At 39.4% G+C, this 16,400-nt stretch overlaps 3 protein-coding genes across 9 annotated transcripts in view; 1 reads left to right on the top strand and 2 right to left on the bottom strand.

Annotated features, from left to right (window-relative positions):
* UBA5 (ubiquitin like modifier activating enzyme 5) overlaps positions 1 to 13,060 on the bottom strand; it is a 50,241-nt gene extending 37,181 nt beyond the window's left edge. For 3 of the 4 annotated variants that reach the window (XM_030551111.1, XM_030551116.1, XM_030551117.1), the window contains exons 1-2: positions 12,972 to 13,060; positions 6,850 to 6,914 (exon numbers count right to left, since the gene is read on the bottom strand). The gene's annotated coding sequence lies outside the window, so the exon portion shown is untranslated. The remainder of the gene's footprint in view (positions 1 to 6,849; positions 6,915 to 12,971) is intronic. The other variant, XM_030551112.1, reaches the window with a different exon arrangement.
* ACAD11 (acyl-CoA dehydrogenase family member 11) overlaps positions 1 to 16,400 on the top strand; it is a 59,236-nt gene that overhangs the window by 20,543 nt on the left and 22,293 nt on the right. For all 3 annotated transcript variants that reach the window (XM_030551110.1, XM_030551109.1, XM_030551108.1), the window contains exons 10-13: positions 2,540 to 2,617; positions 5,306 to 5,444; positions 5,549 to 5,656; positions 7,159 to 7,257. In XM_030551110.1, the coding sequence (XP_030406970.1) occupies positions 2,540 to 2,617; positions 5,306 to 5,444; positions 5,549 to 5,656; positions 7,159 to 7,257 (424 nt within the window). The remainder of the gene's footprint in view (positions 1 to 2,539; positions 2,618 to 5,305; positions 5,445 to 5,548; positions 5,657 to 7,158; positions 7,258 to 16,400) is intronic.
* Positions 10,786 to 16,047, bottom strand: ACKR4 (atypical chemokine receptor 4). 2 transcript variants are annotated; one of them, XM_030551118.1, is made up of 3 exons: positions 15,879 to 16,047; positions 13,696 to 13,911; positions 10,786 to 13,084 (listed from the first exon to the last, which is right to left on the bottom strand). In XM_030551118.1, the coding sequence occupies exons 2-3, from the start codon at positions 13,724 to 13,726 to the stop codon at positions 12,012 to 12,014; spliced, it is 1,104 nt and encodes a 367-aa protein (XP_030406978.1). In that variant the 5' UTR covers positions 13,727 to 13,911; positions 15,879 to 16,047; the 3' UTR covers positions 10,786 to 12,011. The 2 variants fall into 2 exon arrangements, with proteins under 2 accessions (XP_030406978.1, XP_030406979.1); XM_030551119.1 differs by lacking the exon at positions 13,696 to 13,911 and having other exon boundaries at positions 15,879 to 16,042.

Genomic DNA, 16,400 nt, shown 5'->3' with positions numbered 1-16,400 from the left:
ACTCGATCCTGGGATAGGGGTTGTTATAAAATTGGATGGGTGGGGTTCTGTGGCCTGCCTTGTGCAGGAGGTCAGACTAGATGATCAGATTGGTCCCTTCTGACCTATGAGTCTATGAGTCTATGAGATTACCACCCCCACCTCGGAATCCACGGACAGGGATGGGGTAGTGGTAGCAGAGCCCCCTAGAATTGCATGCAGCTCAGAGTAGAAGCGGCATGTTTTCGGCCCTGCCCCAGACCTTCCGTTTGCTTCTTTGGTTTTCTGGTAGGCTTGTCTGAGCTCCTTAACTTTCACTCTGCACTGCACTGAGTCCCTGGCGTGGCCTTTCTCCATCATAGCCTTGGAAATTTTTTCAAATGTTTTTTTCATTTCGTCTTTTGGAACGGAGTTCTGTTAGCACAGAATCCTCTCCCCATACAGCGATCAGGTCCAGTACCTCCCATGCGGTCCATGCTGGAGCTCTTTTTCGATTCTCAGGAGACTGCATTGTTACCTGTGCTGATGAGCTCTGCGTGGTCACCCGTGCTGGTGAGTTCTCCATGCTGGCCAAACAGGAAATGAAATTCAAAAGTTTGCAAGGCTTTTCCTGTCTACCTGGCCAGTGCATCCGAGTTCAGATTGCTGTCCAGAGCGGTCACAGTGGTGCACTGTGGGATACCGCCCGGAGGCCAATACCGTCGATTTGCGGCCACACTAACCCTAATCTGATATGGTAATACCGATTTCAGCGCTACTCCTCTTGTCGGGGAGGAGTACAGAAACCGATTTAAAGAGCCCTTTATTTCGATATAAAGGGCCTCGTTGTGTGGACGGGTGCAGCGTTAAATCGGTTTAACTCTGCTGAAATCGGTATAAACGCGTAGTGTAGACCAGGCCTAAGTCTGAAAATCCAAGCCTTCTGAAAGAAGCAGTTTTTTGACTAATACTCTACTTGGATATGCATTTTGTTCCCGTGATTGTTCTTTGCCTGCAGCACTAGGTTGTTTACTTTCTCTAGACTGGTCTCTTATTTGGTGTGTGGGAGGTAACATGCCTTGCAACCAGGTTAATTTGATAAAAACTTTTGGTGTCCTGCTTTAATGATGTTGTTAGAAGTTAATGTAATATTCAGTAAAGTATTTGACTGTAAGTTCCCAGGACTATAGGATGTTGCTTCTTGTGGAGCCATAATATGCTATTAAGCATGTTAGAGGCTTGATTGTGTCCCAGAGGGAAGAATTGCATTGGAGGGTTGTTTGTCATCCAGGAAGAAGGCTGCTGTTCTTACTCCCCCATCGTGGATGGAATGTTTATCTTTCCCATAGCCCTTTGTAAGGAGGACAAGGTTAAGTGCTGTTTATATCTGATATTAAGTACACTTCTGTAATATATCAACATGCCCTCAGTTCCTAGATGTGTCTGACATTAATGTAGGCTTGAAAGCTGATAGTGGAAATGGCCAGAGAGGTCCATAATTATGAAAAACAAGATGATTTCTTAATGTACCTGCTCCAGTTAAGTTCTTGTTTCTGAAAGATTTTCTCAAACGTCAAGCAGCCATCTTCTGGTCACACAACTAGTTTTATTTCTCTTCAGGAAAAAATGGGTTCTAAGGAATGTGTGTTTAACAGAAAACAATATGGAAAGTTCCCTACATAACCCTTTAAAGGAAATGTATGTTGGTTTTTGTTTGTTTGCTACAGCGGGGGTTGGGAAGTCAGGACTCTTGAATTCTGTTCCTGAATCTGATACACTGCGTGGCTTTTGATAGGCCATTTAACCTTTCAGTATAATGAGTCATTTAACCTTCCCAAAGTTGTTTGAAAAGTGCTTTGAGATCCCTGAATAAAAAGCACTAAAAACTGTGAAATATAATCAGTGCATAAAAAATTAGTCTTCAAAATATTCCGTAGAGAGCAACATTTAGCATTAGGATTGCTGTGAAGCACACAACCATATACAGTGCTGATATCTAGTGCTCCAGATGACTGAGTACGCAATGGAAAGATCATCTATTATTTAGAGAAACAGCTGTATTCTTCATGTGTTCACTTGTTGCATACTAAAATTGGATAACTAGGTTGCATGTTGCAATATTGCACTGGTAGTACTGTATGTGCTGTGTCAACATAGTCAGTTTAAGTTTTATATAGCAGTGGTTATTTCATCATGGTGTAATTTTATATACAATTACCCTTCAAAAATAATAGTCATGATAAGTGCTTACTCATATCTTCAGAAAATGTTGAACTTCAAAAACCATCAGGTAAGTGTTTTAAATAGCACTGAGTCATTTTTATATCTGAAGTGAGGTGCTGTTTTGGCTAAATTTCATGAGGAGTCTTAAGCCTGTTTTATATGTGTGAGACAGACATAATCAGATTGCAATTAGGTTTTTAATTTTTTGGTTTTTAATTATTTAACATATACTCTTGTACAATAAAGATGCACGTCTAATATTTAATAGGAATTAATTGTGGTTTGTGGAGATTGGGAAAGAGGTAGTAGAAGACACCATATATTATTACTTTTTATTGTATGTTTGTTTGTTTTTAAGGAAGTGGTTGAGTACTATGCCAGGGATGAAAATTCACTGGACAGATGGAAGAAACCTTCAGTGATTGAGAAACTGAAGGTACTACCAAGTGAATGTTTGCCTGAATATTGCAGTGATGATGGAAATGAAGGAGCTGATGCAATTGCCTTAGCAAATATTACCTAGAGTAGTTAACCTTTTAGATAATCACGTTTGTCTTATGCATATAAAATACAATAAGCTTTTAAAAAGGAAGTGCAGTTTAAAAATACACGTGGTAATACAGTATTTCCCAAGCTTTTGAAAGCTCAGGAAAATAAAACCATTTGTGCCCCTTACAATCTTGCCATATGGTGATGATGTGATAATTGGGCCTACACATTTACCCTGATTGTGAACTGAACTCCAAGAAGTGAGCATGATTTTATAAGATGTTACAATAACCGATAACAGCAAATGCTGATGGGGAAAGATACAAAAGTGAGACAGATTGAATTAGTACAAACAAAAAGGCCTACTGATATTACTCAAGGACTGTGTTAAGATCATGCCTGGTAAACAAGAGATGAGGGGAACCAGAAATCATTGAACCAAAATGGTGTGTCAGAAAATAGGCCTAATTGGTGAACAAAACAAGAGGTTGGGCTGTTCCACCCATCACTCTTTTTTGGAAGAGACTTTGGGAGGAAAAATTGGCTGCTGAAGTGAGATTCACCATCATAGCTGTCACCCCTGCCATCTCTTGGGTCCCTGGACCCTCTTCATCTTAATCCCTGAGAAATGTCCTAACCAGAGCAGGCCAGAGAGAGGGAGGTAGATGACATTGCCATCTCTGCTGGCTCTAGCTAAATCCCAGTTGCCACCTGCAGTGTGAGACTTTCTCACCCCATCCCCCCACGTCCTTTTCCTTCTTTGCCTTATTTCATATCTTTCTTAACTCTCTCCTTTTTCCTTCTGTCTGATAAGAGTCTGGCTTAGCTGGCCAGAACTGCATATTTCACCATACGTCTGTAAGCCTGTGACAGTGGCTGATAACACTGTGTGCTGTACCTGTATTTTTCCAGCAGTGAGGATGCAAGTGACTCAACATCAAAGACAGAAGATGCATTTTCTATCTTTGCTATTTCTTTTCTATGTGTCTGTCTTGTTTATCTTCTTAGGATATGGGATCAGACTTTAATAACAGCCATGCCAGCTCCAGCTCATCTCAACTAACTTCTCTTTTTCCCCAAAAAGAAGAGTTATTACTATCTTAAAAACTGTCAAACAAGGGTTATTTTTTCTTTTAAAGACACTCTCCAGCGAAAGAGAAAGGGAGTAAGCATTGTTCTTGAAATGAAAGCCTTACTTTACATTCCAAACGCTTTAACTGGTTTTCCTGCTTTTCTATATCTTTAATAAAAGCTTAAAAGGATTTAAATGGTGTGTTTGCCAGGGTACTAAGCATGCTGTGGTCTCTGTATATCTAATCCGAAACCTTGTTTAAGGTTTGTTTAGCCCAGGTACTGCATCTAGACTTTTTTACAGTCTTACACAGTATGAGTGACGTCTCAGAGCAGATTGTGTTGATCTTCATATTAGGTCTTCATCTCCTTTCTTACATGCTTTGAGCAGTGGAATAGTTAACAACACTGATAGAATTTTTTAAAAAGAGAAGTGAGACTGGAGAAGAAGGAGGAGACCTGTCTGAGGGCTTGTCTACACTGCAAAGTTGTTGACAAAACTTTTGTCTTTCACAGGTACTTAAAGCCGCCCCCCCCCCCCCCCAAGACAAAAGTTTTGCCGATGCAAGTGGGAGTGTGAACGCGGCTTTGTCCGCAGGAATGCTCTCCTGCTGCTCGCGGGGCTGGAAGTATTTTGTCGGCAGCCTTGTCGCTAAAAGCTGCATAGTGTAGACAAGCCTTGAGCCTTTCCCTTCCTTCCTTCCTTCCCTTCCCTTCCCTTCCCTTTCCCACCCCAGCACATATGCAGGCGTACGCGCACACACACACACACACTCTTTAGAAAATGCTGTGCTTATACTTGCAACTGTTTTAATTGTTACGTTGACATGAGTAGAATTCACCTCATATATTGCTAATCTATATGCCAGTTCTGTATTTTTAATAAAGCTTAAATAAAGTATTCACAGTGTCTTTAGGGGGCACCCTGATCCCATGAGAAGGGAGGCCCTGCAGCACTGTGGAGAGAGAGCGAGAGAGCTCCTTTCTTTCGTTGTCCTGGGATTGGAGCATACCATCACAAAACAGCGTAGTGTTGTACAATGGTGAGATGTGCTGAAACAGTTAGCCATCTCCTCATTCAAATAGCATAGATTCCAAAAGCACAAAAGGAAAACAATATACTACTGTGCAAACCAGAACACACGCATGCATGTGCACACAGTGAGTTATCACCATTCTAGCCAGAACACTTCATGGAGCAGGCAGATTTTTTTAACAGTTCTTTTCAAGGAGTGTGTGGAAGCTTGGCATATGCTACCTGGGTGGTTATTCTGGGCTTATGTGGTAGAAACCCTGGAGTTCAGGAGTAGGTGAAGGAAACAAAGAAAGAGAGAGAGTGTGTGAGAGAGGTTGAGAGAGATGTACACATGGAAAAAGTTAGGGAGAGTTTGAGAGTGAGGAGGAAGCTTCAACATTATGCCAAAAAATGGAATATAGAGACTCGGGAAAGGAGAACTGTAGTTGGGACAACAAGATTGACTCGAGGGAGGTGAGATGGTTACTGAATCATCATGTAATCTCAGAATAAAGATTCATTGTGTGTTGGTCTTATGTCTTCTGACAGGAAATGGCCAAAGCAGAGGGTCTGTGGAACCTCTTCCTGCCAGCCATCAGTGGTCTGAGTCAGGTTGACTATGCATTAATTGCAGAGGAGACAGGAAAATGCTTCTTTGCCCCAGAAATTTTCAATTGTCATGCACCAGGTTAGCAAACCCTCCCCCCATCCCATTCCTTAGCCACAATTTTGTGAACATTTTATGATGTATGAACTATGTATTGCAAAAAGAAACATTCTGATTTCTCCCAGATACTGGAAACATGGAGGTCCTGCATTTGTATGGGTCTGAAGAGCAAAAGAAACAGTGGCTTGAGCCTCTTCTTCAAGGGAAAATTAGTTCTTGCTTCTGCATGACAGGTAAATGTTTCTGCAGTTGAAAACTGCCCCCCCCCCGGTGTATGTTTCACAGCAGTGCAGAGAGGTGCAGAAACACAAGCTATTGTGTTAATACCTTTTGCATTCCACCATTGCTTTGAACCTCTCTATGTGCTATCGACAGCCAGAAGGTCTAATTCTGCAAGATGCTAAGATCCTTAGTCCCCATAGTCACAGTAGTTGCCATTTCCCGTAGTTAAAATTAATAATAATCTATTTGCTATAAGAATATCTTCACTCTTGCTTTTTTATTAATAGCCAAACAAAATTTCTTTGCAAACAGGACATACAGTAAACTTATCCTCCTTTGTAAAGTGCGTTGAGATCACTGATGGAACACACTGTAAATATGCTAAATATTATACCACTTTAGCAGCTAATAATGCTTATGTAATATTTCAAATATCAATGACAGTCCATCTGCAAATATTTCATCTTTGTGAAGTGTAATGTAGAAAATCACCACCAAAACATGATGCACTTCCTGCATAGCAATTGTTTATCATTTCTTTTGGGTTTACATTGTCCGTTATGGTCAAAATTTTCAAACCCGGGTGCCTGAAATTATCCTCTCAGTGAAAATTGCTGGTGGGTCAGCACACCTCTGGGAAAACTGGCACTTTTGATACAGGAGAATATCTTTAGGTGCCCAAGTTTGAAAATTTTGGTCCACAGGTTTAGGGCCAAATCCTGCGAAGTGCTAAGTGCCTCCTGCAAGTCAGCAGGAGTTTAAATAACCCTGCATCTTGGAGGATAGGATATAATGTCTCTTATTGCTGTGTTCCCAAAGGAGAAGAGGTGTTTTCACCTAAGATTTGGAAGGAAACAGAATATTGATGAAGCATTCTGAAGGAAGGTTGTTCCAAACAGCTGAAGCTGCAAAGGAAAGGCTGTCGCTCTATCAGTGATAACATTCTGTGAAGAACTCCAGGGTCACTGGCTTTAGGAGGATGTAGAAAAAGAGAAGGACCCAGATTTTCTCCCCTGCTCTGCCCTCTTGTAGTATAAAGGGGCCAGAAAGAATCTGTCTCACCAGCTGAGAATTCTTTTGGCGTGAGGGTGTTCTCAGATGGCATAGAGTTTATACAATCCCACCCTGTCCTAAAATAGGGTTTGCCTGTATCTGGCACTTACCAATTATTCCTGGGACCAGCTTGAGAATTAAGGAGTCTTACCTGGCTCCTTGACTGTACCATGCCTCCAGCAATGACTGGAATGAGCAGAAAACCTGAGCCAAGGTCTGTGAGATAAAAAATGCTTGGTCCAGAAGTGTTGAGAGGTTATTAGAGAGCATAGTGTCAGTGTTTTCTGCTTAGCCTTGAATTACACTTTTTATCCCCGTCTCTTTTACCTTCTCTCCAGTTTTTTATTTTTGACGTTTCTATAAGCAAAACCAAAAGTAATTGTAATCCCCTCCCATAATATATGAATAATGGATCTAACTGCAAAACCACTGTACATGCTCATAAATGTGCTTTGTACAGAGCCTGATGTTGCTTCGAGTGATGCCACCAACGTGGAATGCAGCATTCAGCGAGATGGAGATAGCTATGTAATCAATGGCAAGAAATGGTGGAGCAGTGGTAAGTAAAAAGCTCATCATTGTAGAACAATGAATTTATGCTTGAATTCCTTCTAAACATGGTGAAACAAAAATAATTTGCATTCCAGTTCTGAGAAGTTCAAGTGTCTCTTCAGTGACCAGGGTGCTGGATTGTAAAATAGTGGGGAAGTGATATTCAGGCTTGGTTTTAATACATGAAGCCAAACTTTAATTCTGTTAGGGGTATGTGCTGTTGTTTTACCCTTTTAGTCTTTTTTGACCCTTTTTAAACCCTTCCAGAAGCTACTTAGCTGACACATTGAGCTGCACTGTACTCTAATGTATCTTTCCATCAGGTGACCCATGTATTTTAAACTTTGTCTTGAGGCTTTCTTCATATTTGACAGCTCGTGCATAAAATGGGGGTACTATGGAGAGCTCTATGGGTGATTATTTTAAGTCATGCTTCCCTGGCTGTTTCTTTAGACTAGGCTTTGGTGTTGATGCATTAGTCCTGGTCTGAACACTTCCTGTCTCACTTCCTAGCTAGTTTTATAAGCTGGTGCATAAATGGTGAATATCCTTGAAGCTACAGTGCAAAAACTTTGTTACTCATTTAAATGCTTTGGTTTATGCATTTAAATGCTATGAATCCCAGCCTTGAGTTTTGTTTCTGCCCCCAAGTATGCAACATATATGAGCATCATTTGTTGCTGTATGTCTTCCCTTAGAAACCAAGATAAGTAGTTAAATGTACCAGGATATAACACATTAATTCAACTACACTTTCAACATCACTGCAAAGGTCTCGAAACTAAGGCTTATTTTGAGCCCTCGCTCTTCCTGGCGGTAGATTACCTCTTTGCTGATACAAGCTGGTTCTGCCTCCCAGGACTGTGTACCTCAGACCCTGTGCCCTGCAGCTACAACATGGATATTCTTATCTTGAGTCTCTCTATTCAGTGCTATAGGGCACAACTGCTTTCCTAGATCCTACCCTCAGAGCATCTGTATCTCCACAGGCTGGTCTGGAAGCAGTTAATTGGTGTGATTTTAAAATATTGTACAGGGGATCATAAGGTGAATCACACAGTGACAAAAATTATTCCTGTCCTTGATAGCTGGGAAGGGATAGAGGAATTCTGCTGTCCTTGCACTAGTCTTTCTAGCCTTAAATCAGCATAGACAATGTACAGTAATGTACTATAAGAATATTTTAACTCATCCATTCCAAAAAAAAAATAAGAAAAAGCATTAATGTAAAATGTATCCTAAATTACTGCAAAGTAACTGAAGCAATGACAGTGCTATGATTTACTATGATTTAAAGTAGCAGTTCCAAGCTCATAGGAAAAAAAGATAATTTTCTTTTTGCAGACTTTCCAGAAATACATATGCTAAATACTATATTTTAATATAGAGTAATGCAATTCTAATTTACATAAATCATTTATATTGTAGGCTTCACTGTTGTATTTTGTAAAGTTAGCATCTAATCCCAGGAGATTCTGATAATGAATTCCCAATAAAAACAACTAAATTGCATTTAAATAACTGTTACTATATTTCTAGAAAATCTGAAAACAGAAAAACATCAGTCAATGGGACCTGAGGGCACTCAACGCCTTGCAGGGCAGGGCCACAAATATACTGTAGTGATATCTATACTAACAGTAATTGGAATGGAGCTTGAGTGTTATCTGTGTGTGCGTGTAGGGGGGAGGGGTAGCTATATAGTGAGATGCATCCACAGAGTTTGCAAATACACCTCTACCTCGATATAACGCTGTCCTTGGGAGCCAAAAAATCTTACTGCATTATAGGTGAAACCGCATTATATAGAACTTACTTTGATTCACCGGAGTGAGCAGCCCTCACCCCCCAGGAGCGCTGCTTTACCGTGTTATATTCGAATTCGTGTTATATCGAGGTAGAGGTGTAGCTCTTATAATTTACTAATACAGTCTGACCTGCAATATCTAGAATCACCAGTAGATGGAGGACTCTGTGTAGACCTAATACTTCAGGGACTGAAGTGGAAAGGAAGCTTGGCATATTTGTCACCTTCCAAAATGGGATTGTCACTGGTTGATAGCTGCTGTTATCTCAACATAAAGAAGAAGATTGTCTCTTGTCTTCTCTTTAAGCTTACACAGGTTTTTACACTCCATAAGTTTAAACCTACAAAGCATGCCTGATGATTTGGTGAGAGAGACAGACAAGCTTTCATAGAGTTCTTCTTCAGGTCAAAATAGAGTGCTTTTGGGGCCTATCCAAAGCCCATTGTAATTAATGCACAGACTCCCATTCACTTCAGTGGGCTTTAAATGAGGCTCTATATTGGAGTCCAGTGATTACTTGAAGTGTTTGTTTTTGGAACACCTTTTGAAATGCAAGTTGCTTGAAACAGTTTAATTTGTCAACTGATCACAAATACAAAAAGTGTGACAGAGATTTTTACTTCTTCATATATAATAAATCTAATAAAAGCAAGGATATAATTAAAACCAGAAGTGAATACATCAGGGCCACCATTTTACAATATCACCTTATTTATTTATTTATAGGTAGTAATTACCACAGCATCTACTTCATGTGGAAATGCCAGGCCCCTTGTGTGGAAGTTGCCTTAGAGTGCTTTCTTCAGTATAGACTTAAATACTTGTTAATATATCGATTACACTGCTTTTAAAATACACAGGGCCAGCTCCTCTGTAAATCATGGAGGTATGCCAATATATGCCAGTCAAGAGTCTAGCCCACAATACATGCATATTACAGATGAAGAACAATATCTATATCAACGCCTGTTAGTTTCACTAGAGTGAGGCTTTGTCAGTATAAATAAAGGTTATTTTATTTATATATTTTTTAAAAACTCTCAAAATTAGATACTGGGCATAACACTGATTAGTTTCATAATACCAACACCTCCGTTTTAGCATGTCATCAGTAAAACTGACTGGCAAAACTGTCTTGCAGCCCACAGGCAATGATCTATTGGATAATGGTTTAGTTTCCCTACACTGGGGACCACAAAGCCAGCCTTTCATCTTTCGCTTACACCCTGATAGAGCGTGACCCGATATAACATGAATTCAGATATAATGTGGTAAAGTAGTGCTCCAGGGGGGTAGGGCTGTGCACTCTGGTGGATCAAAACAAGTTAGATATAGCGCAGTTTCACTGATATTGTGGTAAGATTTTTTGGCTCCCGAGGACAGTGTCATATCGAGGTAAAGGTGTATCTATCTTCCTCCTCTCATGAGCCCACTCAGTTTCCAGCTCTAGCTTCATCATTTTTTGTGTTTTCCCTTCTTCCTAGGGCAGGGAGCTTATGTTGTAACCAAATGACCACCTACCTTGCCCTGTACTCACGGGGATGAAGGCACAGAATTTGCTGACTGATTAGCCACCTTCCTTAATTCAGTGGGCCTGCATTCATTACCTTCTTTTCTGCATCAAATATGTATGAATGTCTTGAGACTGTTGTAATGTGGGGTGTGTAGCCAATTAGATCCACCTTTGTTACCAAAATCATGCTCGCAGTGAAACTCATGTAAACAGATTGCAGAGAGTACTCAGTTTCCTTTTATTATTTAAACTCTTAAATGTAACAATTATATTGACAATTTAAAAAATTGTCTATCTTCTAGCTATCACAGGCCAGTACTTTTAATCTCACTAATTCCTTCCTTAAGGACCATGACTATCCACTCATGAACTATTGAGTATAAATATGCTCTCTTGCTTCAGCCAGTTATTTATACTCTGTATGCTAAAGCTACAGAGATTGGTGCCTGAAGTGCACCTGCAAAATATCCATAAAGGCATGCAATATATTTACAAATCAAAACTAATTTTCTATAACATTATAGGGCTACGTGTTCAAAATTAGGTCATAAGTGTCATCTGCAAAATGTAAGACATTTTCATTTCTGATTGTTACATCAGTCCCCAAAGCATTTTGTAGAGGTCATTGGAAATGTGAATTGCCTTCCAGGACATGACCAAAATGAAGCTCTGAGTAATCTCACATGAATATGGATTTAAAACCAAAGATTTGGCATGTGCCTGTAATAGGAAATAGGACTCATTGCAATCTAGTGCAAGCAGAATATAATTAAAAGGCATTCTGTATTGTTGCAGAAAAGGAACTCTTTTAAACATGCCACACATATCTGGAATCATAAGACACTGGACCATAGTTTGCTGTTTGCTGCTGCCTCTGTGAAATACCAGAGATGAACTATTTCCTCAGCTCAAGCCTCACAGGCCATTTGTGAGGTGACAGCTAAGAAAAAACAGAGTTGCAATTTCACACAAATATTTAAAATCAATAGGAAGACCTGAAACAGTTTTGAGAAGCAACTCTGGAAGGTTACGTTTTAAAGGACTGAAGATTATTAACTCTGGGGTACAAAATTCAGTGCCATCATATTTTTTTTAACGTATTAAGTATATATTTGTTGTGATTAGCATACCGGTATGTAGTCCATTCACTCCTCGTCTAATTAATGGCCTAGCACTGTGACCCTTTAAATCTCACTTTTTTCAAGCGCTCAAGCTGAACTCTGTTTCTGTTGTTTCCATTACCTTTACTATATGGTTTTTGGTCTTATTCTATTTTGAATTTCTTTGCAACATCTTGGCTGGTTCGTGTGTCAGAACATCACTTCAGATTTGACTTGCAGAGTAACATGGATGTTTAAGTTTAATCAAAGAGGAAATAGCTCTCAGATGCATTATAATTGTTCCCGTCTGTTACATTGTTTAGAGACGGTGCTACAGCAGCTATATAGTAAAGCTACTTGTTTCTTCTGTGTGGCCAGCACAATTCATAGAAATCTCTTCGGTTGGTAAATTGCGACTTCTCCTCCAATATCCCAAATTTTTGGCTATTTTCGTAATATGCATTTTAAAAGAGTCTCCCATAAAGACGTACAAGATTGGGTTCAGGCAGCTGTGAAACAAGGCTATACTCTTAGTTATTTGGAGGGCAACATCTATGGTTTTACTCATGTCACAGTCTGTAATCAGCAAGTAGATGACGTCTATGGCTCGCCAGAACTTGACTATATTGTAAGGCAGCTGAGTGACAATGAAAACAGCCACTACTGTCAGCAGAACTTTGAGGGGCCTAGATTTTTGAACGTTTGGAGACCTAAAGAGTGCTCTGGCAATAGCTGAGTAGCAGGTCAGCATGACGAGGAAGGGTAACACAAACACTAGCGTAACTTCCAGGATTTGAATGGTTGCTTTAAGGAGTGTTCCCAGGTCCACTGGAAATACAGGAAAGCATGCATACCGATCACCGTTTTTCTTGCCTGTGTTAAAAATCAGTTCAGGAATGCTCAACAAAATGGCAGCCAGCCAGACACAGATACAAGTTACGCTGCATTGCTTTCCACCTCTTTGGTGACTTTGGGGTTTGGAAATGGCATTATATCTATCCACACTGATACAAGCCAAAAACTGCATGCTAGAGCTGAAGTTCATGGTGTATAAAGCAGAAGTGACCTTGCACATGATGTTTCCAAGCACCCATCCGCGGACTGCATTTGCAGCCCAGAAAGGGAGGGTCAATAGCAGTAACAGATCAGCAATTGCCAAGTTGATGATATAAACATCTGTCTTAGTCTTTGGTTTCTTGCAGTAAGCATAGATTGCCACCACTAATGAATTTCCTGCAATTCCCACAATGAAAGCCAGTGAATAAAACACAGGTAGGAACAATTTAGTAAAATTTCTCACCTCCTCTTTTTCACAAAGCATTTCAAACTGAGTGTAGTCAAAGGTGAAGTTTGATTCACCATTATCCTCATAATAGTCCATTGAAGTATTTTCACCCAACTCCATGGCAAAAGCTACAAGACAAAAAACGAATCTAAGTTGATTGCATGTTTAAAGATTGTCAGTGGGCCGTAGAACACATGTTAGGGTTTGTATAAAGATCTAAGCTAAATACAAATAAAAACTAACACTATGTATACATTTGAAAATAGTAAGATACTACCCCAAACAAACTATACATCTACAGCTGCTCAGGGCAAGGGCCTGTCTTCTCCTATCTGTTTATACAGCACCTAGCACATCTGAGCAAAACAATCCTGGCTTAGGGTGCTACCACAATACATACACTGAGAAGGAGAGCTAACTGTTTGAAAATGAGAGGCAGACATTGCTAAGGGGTGCCTGCAGTTGTATACTTCAGCAAGGGGTGTGTGTGTGTGTGTGTGTGTGTGTGTGTGTGTGTGTGTGTGTGTGTGTGTGTGTGTGTGTGTGTGTGTGTGAGATTTGTCAGATGCAAGTCTGCTGCTTATGGAGGGTGTCTGCTTAAAAACAGTAGAGCAGAATTGGTCCCAGTTCTGGCCATATTGAGTTCACTGGTGCTCTGCATAAGCGCAGGGTCCACCTACACAGATCTCTTTGCAGGACTGATAGTCTGGGTATGTCTCCACAGCAAAAGCTAGCCTACCTAAGATAGCTTGAATCCAGCTAATGCACATAACAATCACAGTGAGGACAGTGCAATGCAGGCTTCAGAACCAGCTCACAAACAGCGTACATATGCAGGGCTGCACTGTCTTTACTACTCTCGTTAGCTGTGCCAGATGTATTCACGGTTGCTTGGGTAGGCTAGCTGTTGCACAGCTTTTGCTGTGGAGACATACCCTCTGAGGCAGTCTCAGTCCTAAGGGAAGAAAGGAAGCCACCTATTAGTTTTCCCAGTATACTATGCACAGACAATTTTGTATCTCGTGAGAATTTTTAAAGGGCAGCAAAATAGTTCAAAACCAAAAACTTCAGTAATTTCCAAGAGTTATGCTGACAGATTTTCGTAATGATTAAATGCAAGTATATGTTATAAATAGTCTCCTCATTAGATTTGTATTGCCCTTTAATACTGTATTTTAGAAGATCCCCTCTCCAGTCTGCATCTTGTAGACAATTCACTTATTACACTTTTCCCTGTATCCTATTCCCAGTTCCTATAACTATGTGGAATTTCAGCAAATGGGTAATTCTATCTAATGTAAAAAGAGACTGTGAGATCCTGTAATGGCCTATTATCTGGAAATAAACTGGACTAATGCTAGCCAAGAGCAGAAATCTGCTGAATAGAGAAAACACATTTTCTCTGTTACAGTGTTTCTGAATATTACTGTGTTAAAGTTATTGAAAACAGATGCTAAACTGATATCTGGCGCTGCCAGTGGGCTTTTTGAAACTTGAAAAAACGCATACAACTTTGACTGTCTCTAAAGAAAACATCTGCCAAATCCTTACTCAGAATATTTATCTGAAGATCTTTTTTAAATGGCTTCTTTCTACAAATAGAAGTTAAATTGTTATTAATGTCATGTGCAAAGTATCAGTGTGTGGTTAATCAAGTTGGAAACTTGAATTTAAAAAAAAAAATTGAGAAACGTTAACATTTTCATTTGATACTTGTGTCCAAAAATTATTTCCTCGCCGGTCATGAAACTGCTCTCAAATTAATAAATGCTGGTTATTTAATATTGATGTTTTGTTTTTAATCCTTAACCTCTGTGGAATTTTTCAATCAACATTTCAACAGATTTCCTATTCTGGGCTTTACATGAGAATTAATTCTTCTTCATATAAGTCTGTCATACGGTATTACTGCATTGTGAAGTATACGGTATAGAAGATAAAGGGATTCTATTCATTTTTATTTTGTTTGGCAAGGGATACTACTATATATATTCTACCACTGGTAGTTTCTATCAATCAGATGTCTCAACAACAATAATATTTGTGCAGTTACATAGCGCATTCATTGGAAGAATTCAAAGGTGGGAATTAATATTCCCATTTTACCAAAAAGGAAATGGAGATCCAGGAGATTAAGGCAATTGCCTAACATTAGACAGAAAATTAGATATATAATCTAGGTCTCCTGACTCCGTGCTCTAAACATTAGAGCTCATCTGGAAATGATTAATATAAGAGGATTATTAACAGATTTTCTTAAGGGCTCATAAAAAGGGAATTTAAACAGTTCCAGGAAAACTGACTCTCTGACATTTTTGTTAATGCATCATAAAGCAGAGAAGCTTGTAGGGTGAGGCATGTTCAGATACCTGATATAGTTTTGGGTGAGCTGAATTCTGTATTAAATAATTGCCTGATGTGGCACAGTGGCTATTTGTCCCTAAAACTAATATTTCTTATTCTTGAGTAATGTTTCTATTCATAGACATGCATTGTATCTAGTATGAATATTAATATACATATTTGCACATCTTATAAAAATTACAGAAGTTACCTTTTGGATATGAATTCAGTATTACTCTGCGTGTGTGGGTAGGCAGCGCTCTGTATGGGGTTGTATGCACACCACGACGATTAAATATGCATAGTGAGAAATGTACAGATTTTTTCCTTCCCCTTCTCCCCCTGGCTTTGACTTTACTGTATCACATGAGCACAAATCTATCACTAATGAATTATTTAATGTGACTTTCAGAATTGGAAGTGATTGCTTGGTTCAATGAAATCCTTAACTCTGTAAAACAAACTTCAGTAACATTCACCAAGAGCAAAATCGCCAGTCCTTCTAGCTACAAACAGACTCAGTATTACACTTAGTGTACAGCTAAGTAAATAATAACATTTTAAAAAGAGAGAACTGACCTGTTTTTTTTGTCAGCAGTCTGGTAGCAGAAGCTGAAGTTTGGAAGTTGCACAGTGGAATGTTCAGTTCTGATGTGACTCACCCTAATCTTCATCCTCTCTCCTGCACCACGCCCTTAAAGTGAACCCAACTGTACTTTCGTTTTAATTATCCTGTAAAAATCCTGCTTTCCTGGAAGTCAGTTATCACTTGTGAGCTTGAGTAACAAGTTTGCTATTTATGTGCGTGTTTAAACCAGAACAGCAGAGTTCTCTGGAAAATCAGCTGGTGGCATTGAACTTGTTTAGGTATGATTATCTAAAAGGGATAGGTGAACATTTGAATCTTGACTGCAATAGACTAGAATAACAATTCTATATTTGAAGCATCCCATCTGTGATGCATTGTGCACAAAATTAAAAACAAACTTAACAACTCACTTCTTAAATTATGAAAGAAATAAAAACAGGTTTGTTACAGGAGGAACCTTTTGGGGAGGTTACCAATGGCGGTGCTTTACTTTTTTTGGCTGTCTACAATAT

This window comes from Gopherus evgoodei, chromosome 2, assembly GCF_007399415.2.
Source record: "Gopherus evgoodei ecotype Sinaloan lineage chromosome 2, rGopEvg1_v1.p, whole genome shotgun sequence".
In the NCBI taxonomy this organism is placed as follows: Eukaryota; Metazoa; Chordata; order Testudines; family Testudinidae; genus Gopherus; species Gopherus evgoodei.
Note: the sequence above shows the minus strand (reverse complement) of the source record. Positions and strands in the feature narration are given on the sequence as shown.

Coding starts and splice junctions, on each gene's coding strand:
- ACKR4 (XM_030551118.1), bottom strand. CDS start 13,726: ATGTGCATTAGCTGGATTCAAGCTATCTTAG. Junction 13,085..13,695: donor CTGGATTCAAGCTATCTTAG/GTAGGCTAGCTT, acceptor TTTGTCTTGTAG/CTTTTGCCATGGAGTTGGGT.